Source organism: Solanum pennellii, chromosome 3 (assembly GCF_001406875.1).
Source record: "Solanum pennellii chromosome 3, SPENNV200".
In the NCBI taxonomy this organism is placed as follows: Eukaryota; Viridiplantae; Streptophyta; class Magnoliopsida; order Solanales; family Solanaceae; genus Solanum; species Solanum pennellii.
Genome location: NC_028639.1, coordinates 73,293,658 through 73,310,590, shown reverse-complemented (window position 1 = coordinate 73,310,590; position 16,933 = coordinate 73,293,658). Strand labels below are relative to the sequence as shown.

The 16,933-nt window shown below is 32.3% G+C and overlaps 2 protein-coding genes across 5 annotated transcripts in view; both read right to left on the bottom strand.

Annotated features, from left to right (window-relative positions):
- The window catches only part of LOC107014066 (coatomer subunit beta'-2-like), a 10,548-nt gene extending 4,422 nt beyond the window's left edge, over positions 1–6,126 (bottom strand). For 3 of the 4 annotated variants that reach the window (XM_027915908.1, XM_027915909.1, XM_027915910.1), the window contains exons 1-17: positions 5,866–6,126; positions 5,604–5,624; positions 5,452–5,513; positions 5,171–5,225; positions 4,198–4,234; positions 3,763–4,088; positions 3,509–3,640; positions 3,276–3,424; positions 2,947–3,015; positions 2,511–2,661; positions 2,354–2,419; positions 1,673–1,861; positions 1,166–1,306; positions 1,001–1,075; positions 718–894; positions 531–622; positions 332–448 (exon numbers count right to left, since the gene is read on the bottom strand). In XM_027915908.1, the coding sequence (XP_027771709.1) occupies positions 332–448; positions 531–622; positions 718–894; positions 1,001–1,075; positions 1,166–1,306; positions 1,673–1,861; positions 2,354–2,419; positions 2,511–2,661; positions 2,947–3,015; positions 3,276–3,424; positions 3,509–3,640; positions 3,763–4,088; positions 4,198–4,234; positions 5,171–5,225; positions 5,452–5,513; positions 5,604–5,624; positions 5,866–5,868 (1,862 nt within the window). In that variant the 5' untranslated portion in view covers positions 5,869–6,126. The remainder of the gene's footprint in view (positions 1–331; positions 449–530; positions 623–717; positions 895–1,000; positions 1,076–1,165; positions 1,307–1,672; positions 1,862–2,353; positions 2,420–2,510; positions 2,662–2,946; positions 3,016–3,275; positions 3,425–3,508; positions 3,641–3,762; positions 4,089–4,197; positions 4,235–5,170; positions 5,226–5,451; positions 5,514–5,603; positions 5,625–5,865) is intronic. The other variant, XM_027915907.1, reaches the window with a different exon arrangement.
- Positions 6,127–8,494: 2,368 nt separating this feature from the next.
- Positions 8,495–10,961, bottom strand: LOC107014070 (coatomer subunit beta'-2-like). The gene is made up of 10 exons (XM_015213932.2): positions 10,831–10,961; positions 10,496–10,516; positions 10,358–10,419; positions 10,226–10,280; positions 10,103–10,139; positions 9,671–9,999; positions 9,460–9,591; positions 9,232–9,380; positions 8,868–8,942; positions 8,495–8,723 (listed from the first exon to the last, which is right to left on the bottom strand). The coding sequence occupies exons 1-10, from the start codon at positions 10,831–10,833 to the stop codon at positions 8,675–8,677; spliced, it is 912 nt and encodes a 303-aa protein (XP_015069418.1). The 5' UTR covers positions 10,834–10,961; the 3' UTR covers positions 8,495–8,674.
- Between the last annotated feature and the right edge of the window lie 5,972 nt (positions 10,962–16,933).

Genomic DNA, 16,933 nt, shown 5'->3' with positions numbered 1-16,933 from the left:
CCCCCCACCCCCGGCCCCACCCCGAAGGTTTAGATATTGCAGAAACTATGTGATACCTCGTATCAACATGAAGCATCACATATTAAATTTTCGGAGGAAAGAGATTTTATTGATCAAACAGATCTGAAGTATTAAACAGACGAAAAATTTAACAGAAATTACTGTCCATACAAACAAATGAATACAGATGCCAATCCCTCAGAATCTATGAGCAGCATGTTACTCTAAAATAACCCAACACATTAATATAATCCAGAAAGCCCAGTTCATTGACATGTTACACACAATATATCGGTCATGTTCCCTGAAGACATTTAAACATGTGATTTACCTATTATGGTGCTCCTTAGGAATAGATGGCAGCACCTCATTTGCTCTGTCCCAGTCACCACGCATCACAAGCGTCTTGTACTCAACCAGGCTGAGCAGCAAAGTATATCCAATGACACTGCACAAGAAGGAAATGAACTCATTTATCCCAGAATAATTATCTCAAGCTGAAGTTTCAGAATCTCCCAGAAAGTACTCACTTGAACTCTTTGTCAATCAGAAAAACCCTACTCTGGTTCGCTAGATATCCGAGCAGGTACATAGGCCGGTCTAAATGAAACATTGTGGTCACCTAAACATACAAAAAACAGTTTGCTGATTCACACACAGAAATAAGATGTCGCCAGATATATGTGCAAGAAGAGCAGCATGCACAACCAATCGTACCTCACCACCAACACAGTAGTTAAGTCTCCAGGAAGAATTATTGTAAATGAAGCAATCACCAACCCAAATTCCGGTCCTGACCCGTTCATTTATCTCATAAAGGAGTTCAAAAGCTTCTTCTACGCCTTGCTCATCTACTGATCTTCCACTATCTAAATGGGCAGAAACCACATCACGCTGCAGGTACGACACAAGCAAACAGATGACCATTACTAGAATTATGCAAAGAATGGAATAACAAACTTGAGCATGTGTAATTTTGATTATGGAAAGAAGGTCTCACATTATACTTGAGTATGTAGAAGGATGTATCACTTGCAATTGCTACCAGATCGCCACTGTCCGCCCAGTAGAGATTCTAAATAAATTTAAAAACAACATAGACAAAGTTAAGACTTCCAAGAAAAACAACCTTACAGTGTATCACAGTCAAGCTTATGTTTCTCACCTTCACACTAACATCAATTCGCCGTATCAACCTGCAGTCCGCCCAATCATAGAAACAAATAAACTCATTTGAGCACATCGCCAATAGAGTACCTCCATAGATGCGCTCAGCTGAGAAAGTAGGGCGGATACTCTTCTTCTCCTGGAAATACACAATTCACCTTTAAGGCCACCACATGAACAAGAAGAAACCATGGGACATTGCATGTTTCAGCTTTGAGAAAGAGAAGCCAATGCGTTTATTACACTATAACCCATCGCATGGATGTGAACTAAAAACTCACTTATGAAGCTCTCTAAGAAGTAAAAGCCCACCACTAACAAAGGCATTAAATAGAAGGGGGCAGATAGGGAAGAAACAGTTGATAAGTCAAATATATAAAATAATCCATCATCAGACTCAAATTAACACAAGATGCAATCAATTTGCTTTTGTCTTTTTTTCCTTTTGATAGGTACGTGGTACAATGAACCTTTCGAGGCAGCCAGTTGGAGGACGAATGTGAACCTGAAAATTTTTGCTGAAGATCTTAATCCTTGACGTACTTTCTCTCACAGCATATTCTCCATCAGAAGACCAAACAAATTCCAGAGCTGAACCAAATGACCTATTTCTCCATGCTAGAGCAGTATATATGATATACTCTCCATCTCCACAAACAACAACAAACCTTCCATTTGGATTATGCTTCAAGCTCTGTTAAAGAGAAAAAGTATGCAATTTTAACAAGTGACCTCTACATATTCTCCAAACAAAAACAAAGCAGATAAAAAACTGCCAGCTACAATAATCTATCCACACTCTTTATACTGCAAGAAGATGACAGCATAAAATAAATTACGACACCTGAAATAACAACAAGATAGCAAAGGCAAAAAATGATTTTAAAAATTGAAAAGACTAAAACAATGGGAAATAACCCATCAGTTTAAATAAAGTATGACAATAGAAACACCGACACACAATAAATCAGAAAACAGACTAATGGTGGGTGAGGTTTTGGGTATATGTATTGCCTTCCCCAAAAAAGAGATATAGTACTATAGGATTAGCCTCTCGCTTGTAAAACATGTACACTAAGCAACTCCAAGCAGAATGAGCATACATAACTAACAGCTAAATTATAGCAACCACATAATTCTTGCTGACTGTCACCATGATTCTGGTTTTAAGATAACGCTCACTCACTTGTGGATAGAGGTCACAAGTTCCCAATTCCTTGACAGCCAAAGGCAGCCTTTCTCCATCAGTAACCTGAGAGATAAGGCAAACATGCACTAAATTAAACAATAGTGAGAAGTGTAAAGAAACAGTGAGCCATATAAAAGTCAGGATTATGGCATACCTCGTAATCCGCCCCCACACTCTTGATATTGACAGTTTGAACTTCATTGTGCTTAGCCCATATAATTTTTCCACTATTATCCATGCTGGCAACGGGTTCTTCTCGGCCAATTTTTACCATGATAGTGCCCTCATCATAACCTATTACAATCCTGCACATGTCTCAAATCAGCATAATTGCAACTAGATGAATAAATGCAATACAAAGCATGAGATGAAATGATAATCCAGTTCATTGCTCTTTAGTTTCAGAATGCTACGATTTGTTACGTCCACAAGTTGTACAAATAAGTAATTTCCTTCTTTCTTCATCCATAAGAACTCTTCTTGCTTGGAAACGAAAACAGTAAAAATTAAAAAGCAAAGTAAATTGGAAGGAATTGCAAGACTTCCTAAGAGAATAAAGACGCAGCGACAAACTTATCACAGAAACTAACCTTCTTGAACTTCTCATGCAACCAACTGCCCAAACTCTTTCAAGACCATAATTCAAAGTGTTCTCAAGTCTGCATACAAAACGCAGCGGAAGAAGAATTAAGATCAAATAGCCAACTTAAAGAGACGATATATTTTTGACTTATTGGCTAAAATATCACTGTATATGCCTAGCTATTATCAAGCTTTAGATGAACCAAAATAATGAATATTGGACAATTATTGAAGCGTGGGAATTTCTGTCGAAAGAAAAGAAAAGAAAAGGCCCAATCTCATATGAAATCAATTGAAAATTACCCATGTAATAAAGTAGTTCTGATTATAAATATACCTATAAGTAGTTGCATGCCATATACGAACTGTACCATCTTCAGACCCTGTAATTATAATAGGAAGCTCAGGATGAAAACATACGGCGGAGACATTGTGTGTATGGCCTTCAAGAGTCTGGACACAACTTTTAGTCTGATAATCCCAGACCTGTCTCACAGTTTAGCAACACCTGATTCAGATTCTCTGTATCTAAACTAACAACAGAACATGGGAAAGTAATGATCAGCAAACCTTAGCAGTGTGGTCATCAGAACCACTGATCAAATAAGGTTTGTCACCACCAGTGAAATAGTCAACACAATTGACTCCCTTTAGATGCGCATCCAATGTGAAGTTTGGGTCAGGGGAGCCGAGGTTCCAAATCTGAAATAACCAAGCATGATCAAATTCAATTATTTCAGATTGGTTCATGGAAAGTTATGACGTTGTAAACAAGTTTATGCCATGAGGAAGCAAAGAAGACACAGAAGGAAAAAAAACCTTACCTTTATAGTCCGATCAAGAGATGCACTGGCAAATGTATTGGTATCTTTGGGGTTAAATGTGACTTGCATCACATAATGGGAATGACCCTCAAAAATTTGAGTGCATAGCCATCCTTTCTCCCAGTCCCATAGCTTTATAAGCATGTCATCAGAAGATGACAGCACATATGGTAGAGAAGGATGAACAGCCACACACCTAATATAATCAGTGTGCGCTTCGAATACTTTGACCTTGTCCATGGTATTGTAATTGTATACACGAATGTACATATCATCAGCACCGGCAACAACCCATTGCTTGCGTGCTATAAACTTCGCTGACCTAACTGCAAAGAATGAACTAGGTGTTTAACAGAACTGAGTCTTAGATAAGGGAAAAGAGTGCTAGTTCACAGTTCTGGCCAAACAAAGATTATTTAAACTCCATCAAGGTACCTGGTAATTCAGTCACCTCGAAAGATTTAACCATTGTCTGCAATAGTAAAGATGGGTAAGCTCTCTGTTGATGATACTGTTAACATGTAACTTTTGCTCTATAATTATGTATTGCCTCAATAGCTTCTCATACAGCGTAAGCTAAGAAGTCAAATTGGCAAATACGTGAAGAAGATTTAAGTTAACGTGATTCATCTATGGTGAGAACTTCAATCTGCTCCTAACGTAGGATGTTACAGTAAGAAATATCACTAGGAATAATGGAGCAGTAAGTCCAAATGTGATTCACCGATCATGAATACTTGAACATACACCTAATGCAAGGCATTACAGTATGAAATTGTTTGTTATAGTCATTGGAGGGCAGTAATTCTACTAAAGTAACTTGCAGAGTCCAATATCAGGGTTAAGAGAGATGTTGTTGCAATGAAGATAGGGAAGATAAAGTAGGAGAAAGCAACAATACAAGGAACATAAGACCCTCCTACTTCAGTTGAATGGCAATTATGCTCCATAATCTCTATCTTGGCTGAAAATTGTTATACTTTTAATTTGGCACAGGATAAGCGACAAGGTTTGTAAGGACTCATATAAACGACTCTCACTTGCTTGGAATTGAAGCGCTATTATTGTTGTATCTTGAAATTTCAAGTAAACAACAAATATCAACTGGCAGTAGATTGTTGAAAGAATAAATGTGTGTCTTCCAGTGGATTGCTATTGCACTAATAGTATATTCTTCTCTTCCCAACTAAGTATACATAAAAACAATTTCAAGCATTCATTGATGATACCAAATAATCAAAAGTTAACTCTAGCTTATTCATCCTAGTATGATAGGAACTAAGCTTCCCCCAAACCAGATCACATTTAGGACACTCTTTTACAAATGAGAATACGATATACATCTTTCAAGATTTGAGAATTCAATAATCCAGGAAAAAAATACAAGTGTGGATGTTACTTCCCATACCTGGGTCTGGTAGTTCCAGATGCAAACAGTCCCCGAATACAAACTTGTCAATATCCTGAAAGAAGTAAGAACAGGACTTAGCTGCAAATAACTAGGTCCATGAGGTGGGGGTAAGGTCTGCTATACTCTACCCTCCCTAGATTCCACTTTATGTGATTTCACCGGGCATTAAGAAATAAATAGAACATGTGCAGTGATACTAACAATATGTCACTTCGACATAAAACAATTTAAAATGGAAAGCAAACATATCAGCTTAAACTGAAAGACAGTCCAATTACCATGGCTCCGTAGGATGTAGATCCACACACTTTACCCTTTCTGATCTTTGAGCAAGTTTCCTCTGAATCAATAATTAAAGTCAGCACAAAATGCATTAGTGGCACATATATGAAGTATATAAACATTTTCAAGTACGCCAAAAGTATAGTACCTTAATCTCCAATCTCAGAGGCTGAGTCGCCATTTTCAATTCGAAATTGAAAAAACACAAACAGGAAACGAAAGTTAGTGCGTAACAAAGTGACAGATCTCAAATTAACGAATAATAGACCTAACACTCAAAACTCATGAATACGAGACAGAATTGTGTTATCCTGGAGACGGTGATCAGTTACCGAAACCAAACTGAATCCGATTTGAATCAGATCTAAGCCGTAACGTAATGTTGAACAGATTGAAACTAACAGACTCACCATTTTCAGCGATGAATATGAGAACTCTCCTGAAGAGTAACCGAAGCAGTGATTGAAGTAGCGGTAGAGAACAAATTGAAGCACAAATTAGCTGCAGAGATCTTCGAATTCCAAATGTTTTGAAGTGAGAGAAGGACGAAGAGAGATCAAGAGAGAGAAAATTAGTACTCCAAGAGGTTTAGCTCGTGTAACAGCGCAACCCCTGTAAAGCGAATGAAAAAAGGGGAATTTTATGAGGATGATCCTTTGTAGTTAAGAGTTAATTTTATGTGACCAAATAAAAGAGTTTTAATATTAGAATTTCCAATTTTGTTTTTGCTGTTTTTCACTTATGAGTTGTACGAGTTGTTTGGATTTATATGATTTGTTGAAAAGGAAAAAATTATTCGCGTATACATTAAATTTTGTAGGACTTTGTAATATGTGTCTCATTCGAGTTGAAATTTTACAGATTAATTTTAATAAGAATTTTTGGAATCTAGTCGATCATCGAAAATCCTAGTTCATGCTTATATAAGTGTTACTATATTTCCTTGAAAAGTCATTCATGAAATATTCATAAAGAGATCAAAGTCAAACCATCTTAATTCGAGCTACTAACTACCCTTGAATATTCATAAAAAGATCAAATTCAAATCATTTAATTCGAAAAATACGCTACTAATAACTATCCGAATTCAAATCATTTAATTCGAAAAGTACGCTACTAATAACTATTCGAGTTATATATGAAGATTAAATTCAAATCATCCTAGTTCGAGAAATATGTCACTAACGACCTTCGAATTATAGAAATCAAATTCAAATCATCCAAATTTAAAAGATACCTCGAATAAATACTTTATTTTTAAATTAAAAAGTTATAAAAATAAACCAAAAATGTAAATATTTGGCAATATCATTAGACAATTATGGTTAGCATATGAAAGACGCCACATAATAAAGCACAAGTGTGTGAAACCAAGGCGAGACCGATGCTCAATATGAACTGCGAGCGTATGGGCACCATACGAGCTCAAGGTCGTAGCTATCTTCAGTGTTTCTTCTTCGGAAAAATTATATTATACTATATATATTATAATATATATTAGTTTTGGACGCGAGCTTTGTATTTGTATTTCATATAATTTTAAATTACACAAACGCAGATAGTCAAATATGAATCCGTGTGCTTCAGATGTAGTCTATGTCCACACTTTAAAGTTTAAATGTGCAGAGGATTTCACATAAATTTCTGAATTTGAGTTTTATTACAACATAAGCTTTTCATAATACATACTATACTAAAAAAAGTGAATATGTTGCTAGCTTAGCAATAATGTAAAAAGTGGTAAATATTTATATCTAAACCAGTTGAAATACATTTGCCTGAAGTATACACTTCTTGGAGGAGAAATCTAACTGATAGAAGACAAATGAAATACTAAGACAACAAACCTTATGACATTTTATAGAGTATTTTGAAAAATATGAAAAGATTGACCAGAATAAATATTACGGAGAAGATAGAACTACGACCTATGTATAATCAGTAAAAATCAAAAATTTTAAATCAATATAAATAAAAAACATAAAAAGAAGTTATTATTAAAACTGAAAGATAGGAAATTTAATTAGTGAAATAATTTAGGCAACTTATACACATGTGACCTGATCATAATTAATTGTTGTTACACAATGCCTACCTCACCCTCACCAAAGTTTTTGTTCCTCTGAACATGTATGAATTTTCTGGTTAATAGAATTATTCCTTAATAAAATTATGACAACAAACGTTTTCAGAAAGTACGAATATAATGTTTTGATTCATTGAATTTGAGAGGCTAGTGAATTTTGTTATATTTCCTGAAGTAAGCAAATTAAACTAACTTTTAATTCATTATTATTATGAATATTAATTCAAACTTTATAGAATTATTTTAGTATTTCAATTTTTATTTTTTTATCCACTTTTAATGAAATAATTAATAATTATTTATCAAACATATACTTAATTCATCATTAGTTTATGCTAATTATAAGAAGAAAACAAAAAGTTAAGTGATTGCAAGCTTCCATAGTAAATATTTATTGAAGCAATCACTTAAGCATTTAATATAAATTTATAAATATAGTTTATCTGAAAATTTTTATACATTTTCACCATAAAAAATAACTTAGATACACTTTAAAGATCATATTGACTGTTACAAAACTTTTGATTTCCTTTTGTCATTTAGCAGGATATCATCCAATCGTCCACATATTCATTGCATCTATACTAATTCATCCCATAGATTGTGAGTTCTCCATTTTTAGAATTTTAATATTATTATTATAAATGTATTATGATTAATGTATATTTATATTTTGTTCATAAATATGTAACAATAGTGTTTAATGAAATACAATAGTTTTCATTTAGATTTAATGTATATTTACGTTTTTGTCCATAAATATTATGATATTATAAAAATATTTTTGTAATTCAACTTTTGATAAAGAGATTTTTCACTTATGATATATATATCAAATGCTACTTCGAAAGGACATATATTTAAAGGTCGATATCTTTGACAAAAACTATGTTTTTGGCACAGAAATAATAAATGTCCATTTGAAGGAAGAAATCGTAAGTTCAAATCGCGTCTTTTAGAAATTATTTATTATACAACATCAACTTTAATTCCAAGAAAATAAGTACAAGATAGACATAATGGATTCACAAGATCCAGTACAAGTAATAATAAAAACATATTATGATGGCAGAAACTAGAAATTAAAGCATGAAGAAAACATCAGCTTCTTCATAAATATTGCCTCTCAATCTTCATACAATCTTTCCGATAATCATTCCTTCATCACAGCCAATTATGAGTCTATCAAAGAAAACAATAGTTTTGATTAGGAGAAAAGACTAACCGCAAAAGTAATTTAAAGGTTAGCCATGTGTAGATAATAGAATCGGAGTACTAATTGAAAATTTGAAAATAGAAGAATTCGTAGTGGAAGTAGAAGCTTACATGTGAGTATCTTCCAGGCTTGCAAATCCAATTGCCCAAATTCTCCCAAGTTCAGAGATTTGTGTGTTGAGTAAGCTGTTTTAATAACATCAAAATCAATCAAATTTGCAGTATACACAATGCACAGCAATTGTACGTTATGCAGGTCGCTAACATCCAAGTAGTTGATAATGATTCTTGTACATATTATTGTTAGATGTGTACACAGAAATCAATTTATTATCTACGAGGCTTATTGCTGCATTACTGTAATAACGTCTTATGACTCTAGCTAGTACGTACGATCACTATGATGTGAGATTGTCATGTTTAAGATCTTGATACGTACGTCGAATATATGTGATAGCATGAACGTCTATGTTACCTGTAATTAGTAACATCCCACACACTAAATGTTCCATCCTCAGACCCTGTAAAAAGTGCTGGAAGTTCTGGATGCACTGCCAAAGCAGAAATATTGTTCTTATGACCTTCTAGAATCTGGACACAAGTTTGATTTTGCAAGTCCCAGACCTGAAAAACATTTAATGTTCAGAAGGCAAGCCGGAGATATTTAAATAATTATTATCTCGATTTTTTTTTTGCAACATACCTTAGCTGTGTGATCATCTGATCCAGTGATTAGATATTGTTTATCATTACAAGTTAAGAAATCAACACAATTGATCCCCTTCGAATGTGCTTCTAGTTCGAGAATTGGATCAGAGGAGCTAAGATTCCACATCTGTTTTAAAAAGGAAATGAAACGTGAATATCAATAGTCCAAAGCTTATATATTAAACCACAATGTACAATATATATACCTTCATTGTGCAGTCAAGTGATACACTTGTAAACGTCTGGTTTTGATCTTTTGGATTGAAGGCCACTTGCATCACATAGTGGTTATGCCCCTTAAAAATCTGAGTACAAGCCCAGTCTTTTTCCCAGTCCCAAAGCTTTATCATCGTGTCATCGGAACATGACAGAACATAAGGAAGAGTAGGATGAACAGCTAATGATCTGATATAATCGTCGTGTGCTTTGAATTCCTTAATCTTTTCCTCTGTTGTGTAGTTGTACACTCGAATGAAGTGATCATCTGATCCAACAACAATACTTTTTTCACGGGCGATAAACTTGGCTGACCTGACTGAAAAAAACAAAACATTTATATTATTAAAGCCTTGTCCAGGACTGATTGATGCTAGGAAGCTGTGAATTGAATAAATAGTTATTCAATAATATATACATACCTGGTGACTCTGAGACTTGATAGCTCTTCTCGACAGTCTGCAGGATTCATATAGCCGACCTTATTATACAATTCAACAAAAAGCTACAACTAAAATCTCCTAGCTAGATGCGAGGTTACTTACTTGAGATTGATAGTTCCATATTTGTACAGTTCCTGTGTACAAGCTCACTAAAACCCTGCATGATCAACAACGCAGTTATATATATTATATATAACCCCTTTTTGTAAAACATATTGATTTTATAATTCTTACCATGGCTCTGTTGGGTGGATCTCCAAGGACTTGACCCTTTCTGATTTCTGGATATGTTTTTTCTGTTTCAAAAAAACATTGTTGTCAGTTTAATATGTCATGATTTAAATGATGCCAGAAAATTTACTCTAGTAGTACCTCAATTTCAATTGCAAAAGTCTGATGACACCGCGATATTTGATCCAACAGAAACGTAGGACAAAGGAAAAGAAATAGTCGTCAGGATATATAAGATCATACAAATTGAATATTTGCAATTCAACATGCAATGTATAGATGTTATATATGATCAAGTTTTGTGAATGGATATATATTGAGTATGCATATGCTTCTTGAGAAAATTGAGCAAATAAGCATTCAAATGAGTCTCATTGAGATACGAATAAGTAATCCTGAAAATAAGACATGTTGCATGCGCTACTGAACAAGTAAATATTATTACCACGGTGATGTAAAAGTAACTTGTAACTTACCATTGTCTCGGACGTTAGAAAAGTTAAAAACCTTACAAGCAAAAGCTTAACACTTAATGGAATTGGAAAAATGTTTTTCTTTGTTGTTGTTGGAGTTGTGATTTACCTCTTTATATACCCAAGAATACTTTGTTCTTAAGTTTTAAAGGAAGATATACATGCAAGTTTAGTTGCCTGGTTTGACTTGTATTTATTTGGAATGTCACATTCTTAATGATATCATACAAGCACTTGTAGTCGTTGATGATGATTTGTTGGCAGAATCAAGGGTGTATATGAAGTCTTTATTGACTTGCAAAAACCATAATGGGGTTTGAGAATGGAAATTACTAGGCAGTCACTATTTCAAGAAATCAAAGAAGAATACTCTTTAATTTGAAAAAAAATAATATCTTCTACTTTGCGTGTTTTCTCTTTAAGGGCCTATTTTTATAGGAAAAATGGTATATAATGGCAAACTAATAACCTAAAATAAATGGAGTAGCTAGGGTTTGATTTAATTGTGCTCCATAGCAAACGTTTGCAACAAATTGTCAGGCGCCTCTCTCCCAAATATCTCGCTCGCCACTCTCCTCCAATTTCTCGCTCGCTTCCTCACTTTTTATACAAACACAAATGTATAAAAATTGTTTATAATTGTATAAAGCAGAGAAAATTATATAAATACATATATTTTTGTTCCCCTCTCTCCCCTCTTCCAGACCTCGCTCGCCACTCTCCCAAATCTCGCTCGTCACCCTCGCCTTTCTCACTTATACAAACAGAAGCGAAATGTATAAATTGCGTTTCTATTTGTATAAAGCGTGAGAAAATTGTATATACAAATGCAAGTACATATATTTTCGTTGATACACTTATAATTAGACAATAAAAATACTCCCCTGCCCAGTTTCTTTTGTCTTTCTCTCTTTCTCGTTTTATACAATTTTCAAATTGTATCTAATTTCTCTCTTTCTCGTTTTATACAATTCGATTTAATTGTATATTCCTTGTCAAGTCTCTTTTGTCTTTCTCTCTTTCTCATTTTATACAAATTCAAATTGTAGTTCTATACATTTATAATAATACAATTCGTTTTATACACTTCGTTTTATACAGTTCTCTGCCCATGTGTCTTTCTCTTTCTTGTTTTATACACTTTGTTTTATACAATTTGCTTCAACTGTATATGTATAGCGAATTATACAGTTTCTATGTTTGCTATGAAGCGCAATTATGCAAACTTTGCTATAGCATATAAATATAATTTTTTTATTTGTTATATGTGAAAGTTGCCCATTTTTATATGTACAAGTTTTGTATGTTAATATAAGTTTTGCATGGACAAATTCTCCGACTCCAAATAGTTGGTTTGAAATATCTAAAATTGTTAGCAATTTTGTTGTGCTACACAACACATACATTCATACATACTATATGTACTAATTTCATCTATAGTTACATATTATCCTACTATTTAAAAATAATGGAATAATTATGTAGCAGAGTTGGAGGTAAATACATTAAGAGATAAGGGTCTGAGAAGTACCTCAACTTTGATCGAATTTGCTGTTGCAATATTAAACTTTCATGAAGACTTATTACCTCCCTGAACTATTTAATAATTTATTTTTTACCCCATAAACTATTAAATAATGTATTTTAAATGTATATATGTGACCACGTGGATAAATTACTATTTATAATTTTGCATTATTTTTTATGTCTACGTGAGGAAATATATATGTTTAAAAAATGGTATTAAATAGTTTAGGAAGATAATAGGTCATCATGAAAATTTAGTATCGCAATTGCAACTTCAACTAAAATTGAGATATTCTTTAGACCCTTATCCATAAATTAATATACATCGCTCGTTAAAATTAGCCTAAAACGGCCTACGAAGTTGAGGTTAGTCCAAAATTCAGATTTTAGTGGGTGCGCCACGAGGCCCATTGATCCATGATGTCAAGGCCTGCAACAAGTAAATTGGATTAATCAACAAGTTTTAATGTGCATGTTGCTCTTGTAAACTATATATGTGAAATTGGATGCTATAACACTTCAAGGCTGAGTTTTAATAACTAGTATTAAATGGGGGTGAGAACTGGATATTATTAATTTTTAACACAATATTTTGGTCATAAATTGGTCATTGGAAGAAAAAAGAGATGCATCACATTAATATGAAATACTATATATAACACACCATTTGAATCACCAATATTTGTGTTGGGATTGAATGAAAGAGATTCTTTCACTCTCTCAAATTCAAGCCCCGAAAATAATGATAGTCGTAAACGGATAGTGTATAATTTATCTTTTAATAAGTCTTATACGAATATAACATAAACTTCACAGTTTATACTCAATTTGAAGGAATAGTTTTATCAACCAACAAAATATATACCATCAAGTAAATCAAATCAGTGAGGATTTTTTAATCACAATTATATATGGTTGACAAAAGCAACGGAAATTATCCAAAATGAGACAAGTCCACTCATGTTTTCTAATTTGTTTTTCTATAAATAGACTAGACAAATATAACTTTAAATTTTATACAACTTGTTAATTATTCCCTTCCAAAAGTGAAGGATATAGACATCCAAACAATTCACTTTTCCCACTCTTGAGCTAATTATGACCCCCAAAAAAAACACAAAAAGATTACATTAATCATTATAATTTAGAAGAAATACACTAAACTCTCTTTCTACTATAAGCTTCCTATCACAATGATTCATTGTGATGATTTAAAATACCAATATTGTATGTCTAAGCTCTCTTTAATTCCCAAACTTTGAAAATGTGTATCATAATCATGTCATTAACACTTCTGAACTATTCAAATAAGGAATTAAATTCAACTTCCATTACATTTTTGGGCCAAACATGTTCCCACCGTTACATTTTTAGCCCAACCGTTCAATCAGTTCTCACACCCTTGCTACATCACATGTACTTCAACATGATATTAAATCAGACATAGATTTTTTTTTAACGAGGTTAATTTCTCGTCATGGGACAGCTTTATTGGGCTATTAAGTGTCACAAAGACGATCAATTAATTACCACAACTCTCTCAAGAGTGGTGAACGTGTAGAGACTAGCTATTTGATAAGGATCCAGCCATTTGTACTAGTGAAGTTGACTTCATGAGCTAGCTAGTTTTAGTCCACAAAAGTTGGTTTCATTTGGATTATATACATGACTAATTATAATGAGTCAATGTTGCTATCATCAAAAGGTAAAATGAAAAATGGTATATTATGGGAATAAACTTGTCTACTACACTGCTAACAAGTAACAACCACCCCAACACAGATGAACGAACCGTGGGGTGTTCTTTTTAATTTGTTACATCTTTGTTACTTCCAACTTAGAACCCGATTGATTGACTTATTTTAAGTGTTTTTAATCGTGAGGCGCTCTTTTTAATTTGTTATTTCCAACGTATTCACTAGGCTAATTAGGCTTCAAAGAGGACCTTTTTTTTTATTCTTTTTAAGTCCAAATAAACAAACTCCTAAAGAGAAAAGTGCACATGTTTCATTAGCAGCGACAAAATTTAAAATTTATAAACTTTGAGTTTTAGCAAAAATAACATACTAGGTTCTAAACAAAGTCAGGTGCTTTAAAGAGAAAAGTGCACACATTTCATTTCCCTTTTCTGTCCTTGTTAAATTATTCACACATTAAATGAATTTCTTAATATAAATATGTATAAAATTTTTATCAAAATTACTAAATTCCTTGAAGCCAATACAAGCTCAAATGAGTTTGACTAATTATTCTTTTTAAAAAGTTATTTTAAAAATAAAAAGAAATTGATTTAATTCTCATTTTATTTTACAAAATTAATGAACAAGGTTTATTTTTTAAGTGCAAAATTATGGTTGGATATAAGAGAAACAATGGAATTATTTCATCAAAGTGCTGGTAGAATTGTCAAAAATCATAAAAAAGTACTTGGGTTAGATTCCAAGTAACTATATTTTTTTTAATGTATTTTTCTTTTTTAAAACCCTGATCCTTTCATGCACGGTAAAATGGAAAAAAGCTACACTTTTTTTTTAAAATGACAAATATTTAATTTTAACAAAGAGAGTAGTATTATATAACAAGACAACCACATTTTAGCTTCTATTTTCCCTCCAAAACTAATGATTTATAAATATCTTACAACATAAGACACAAGAAGTGTTTAGAAACACCACTGCATTTTTCTATTTTATATCAGTCCAGAACTAACCTTTTCTTTCATTCAATATTCGGAGTTCGTACTCGAGTTTTGATTAAATTTAAATTTCAAATTCAGAGCTTAAATTCAAAATCTCTGATTGAAGAATAAAATAGTCTCACCACTACATCAGAATCGTGTTGGTTTTCACAACAAACTTGATTCCCCTCTCAAATGCTCCCAAGTACCATCAAACACTGACTAATCTTACATATACTATGTAACTTACTACATGTTTACCGTTAGTTTGATCACATAAAATGTATCGTGTAAAATAGGTAGCTCATGCGTTTTTTTTATTTTTAGTTCAATAATTACTAATTCAGTCTACGTGACGTAATTTGTACACACTTTATAATTTGCCACTTATGAATGGAATAACTAATTAATTTATTACTCCATCTATTCTGTAATACTTGTTCACTATTGACTTGACACACGAACTAAAAAGCTGTAAATGATAGGAGTAATTTTACCAAATCACTCTTATTAAACATAAGTCATCTAAACATTAAAAATTTAATAGCAAGAGTAAAGTAGACGACACAAAATGGTAAAATTTTCATAGGTTTTATAAACTGAATATGTATTGGACATTTCAAAATAGTACAGTGAACAAGTAAAGATGGACAAAGGAAGAAAGTAATAATTAGTGAGACATCATAATTGACCAAATTATGATCCTAACTATAATTAGGCCAACAGAAAAAGATCCCATCCTATTCAACTATAACTATATATCAATTTGGTGAAATTCTTTTGTTTCTTTTGCCCAGTAATTCTCTTCCTTTTCTTCAAAGAAAAATATGTTGTTAGAATAATCATGTAGGTGTTGAGTCCTATTTTGCTGTGCCACGAAAATTTATTGAAGAAATGAATAGTTGTCTTCTAATTATGAGTTAAGCTTTAAAATTGAATTCAATCATATTCATAAGTCCAGTTTTACTCATATGGCATGTTGGACCTAGACCATAAGTGTGCATGTATATATATTGTTTACGTACAAAATATTGTGTTTAAAACCTATACAAATCTCACTTTAATTTTTTTTTCAATATTACTAAAGTTAAATTATGCATTTGGACATAAGTATTGGGTGCACGTAATTCATGATACTCACAATCTTAGGCGTAGGAGAATGAGATCATTATTCTTTTCGCTTCCATTTAAGTGTTTTAGTTAAAATATGGGTAAAATATTCTTTGAAATTCATGATCTTAAATGTGTCATTTATACCGCTTGTTGAGCGTCAATGGTTAATATAGGAATTGACAATTATTTTAAAACAAGATTTAAAATAAATGTAAGCAAAGACAAATACGCTCTCTGCTATTTAATATATACCTGTACATATTTCCTTGTCCAGTGTAGACTTTGTCCACCCTTAAGAAATAATGATTAAGATGAGTATATTACCATAATACTTATGTTAATTGATGCATATTCTTATGTATTAAAAAATAATTTAGAGAATAATTAATTAATATAGAAGATATAAAAAAAATTCTTTTGATAAGATCAAAGTAGCAAGTAAAAGTAATATATTTTTAATATAATAAATAAATAAAAGTGAACGAATTAAAACGAATGGAGTACTAAATTTGGAATGTTTGGTTTGGCACAATATTGTTCATTCAATTGCGCTTTGCGCCTTTTTTTCCCCTTTTCCAAAGTATAAATAACTGAATAAATGCTACGCTATTTTGATCATGCACTAAAGCAAGAGTAAGTATACGTTATCTTCCTCTCTTCTTTTTTTGGCTAGATTTTCAATATGTATATATATTGAATTTTCTTTATATCTTTATACTTTTACGTTTTTATATTTTGAATTGTCTTATTAAAAAAAATAATTCTGCCACTGAATTTTAATTATACATA

Excerpts from the sequence above, each read along its gene's own strand:
- LOC107014070 (XM_015213932.2), bottom strand. Across the intron at positions 10,140-10,225 it reads TATGGAACTATCAATCTCAA|ACTGTCGAGAAGAGCTATCA; the intron begins GTAAGTAACCTC and ends TGAATCCTGCAG. Across the intron at positions 9,592-9,670 it reads CACTTGACTGCACAATGAAG|ATGTGGAATCTTAGCTCCTC; the intron begins GTATATATATTG and ends TTTTTAAAACAG.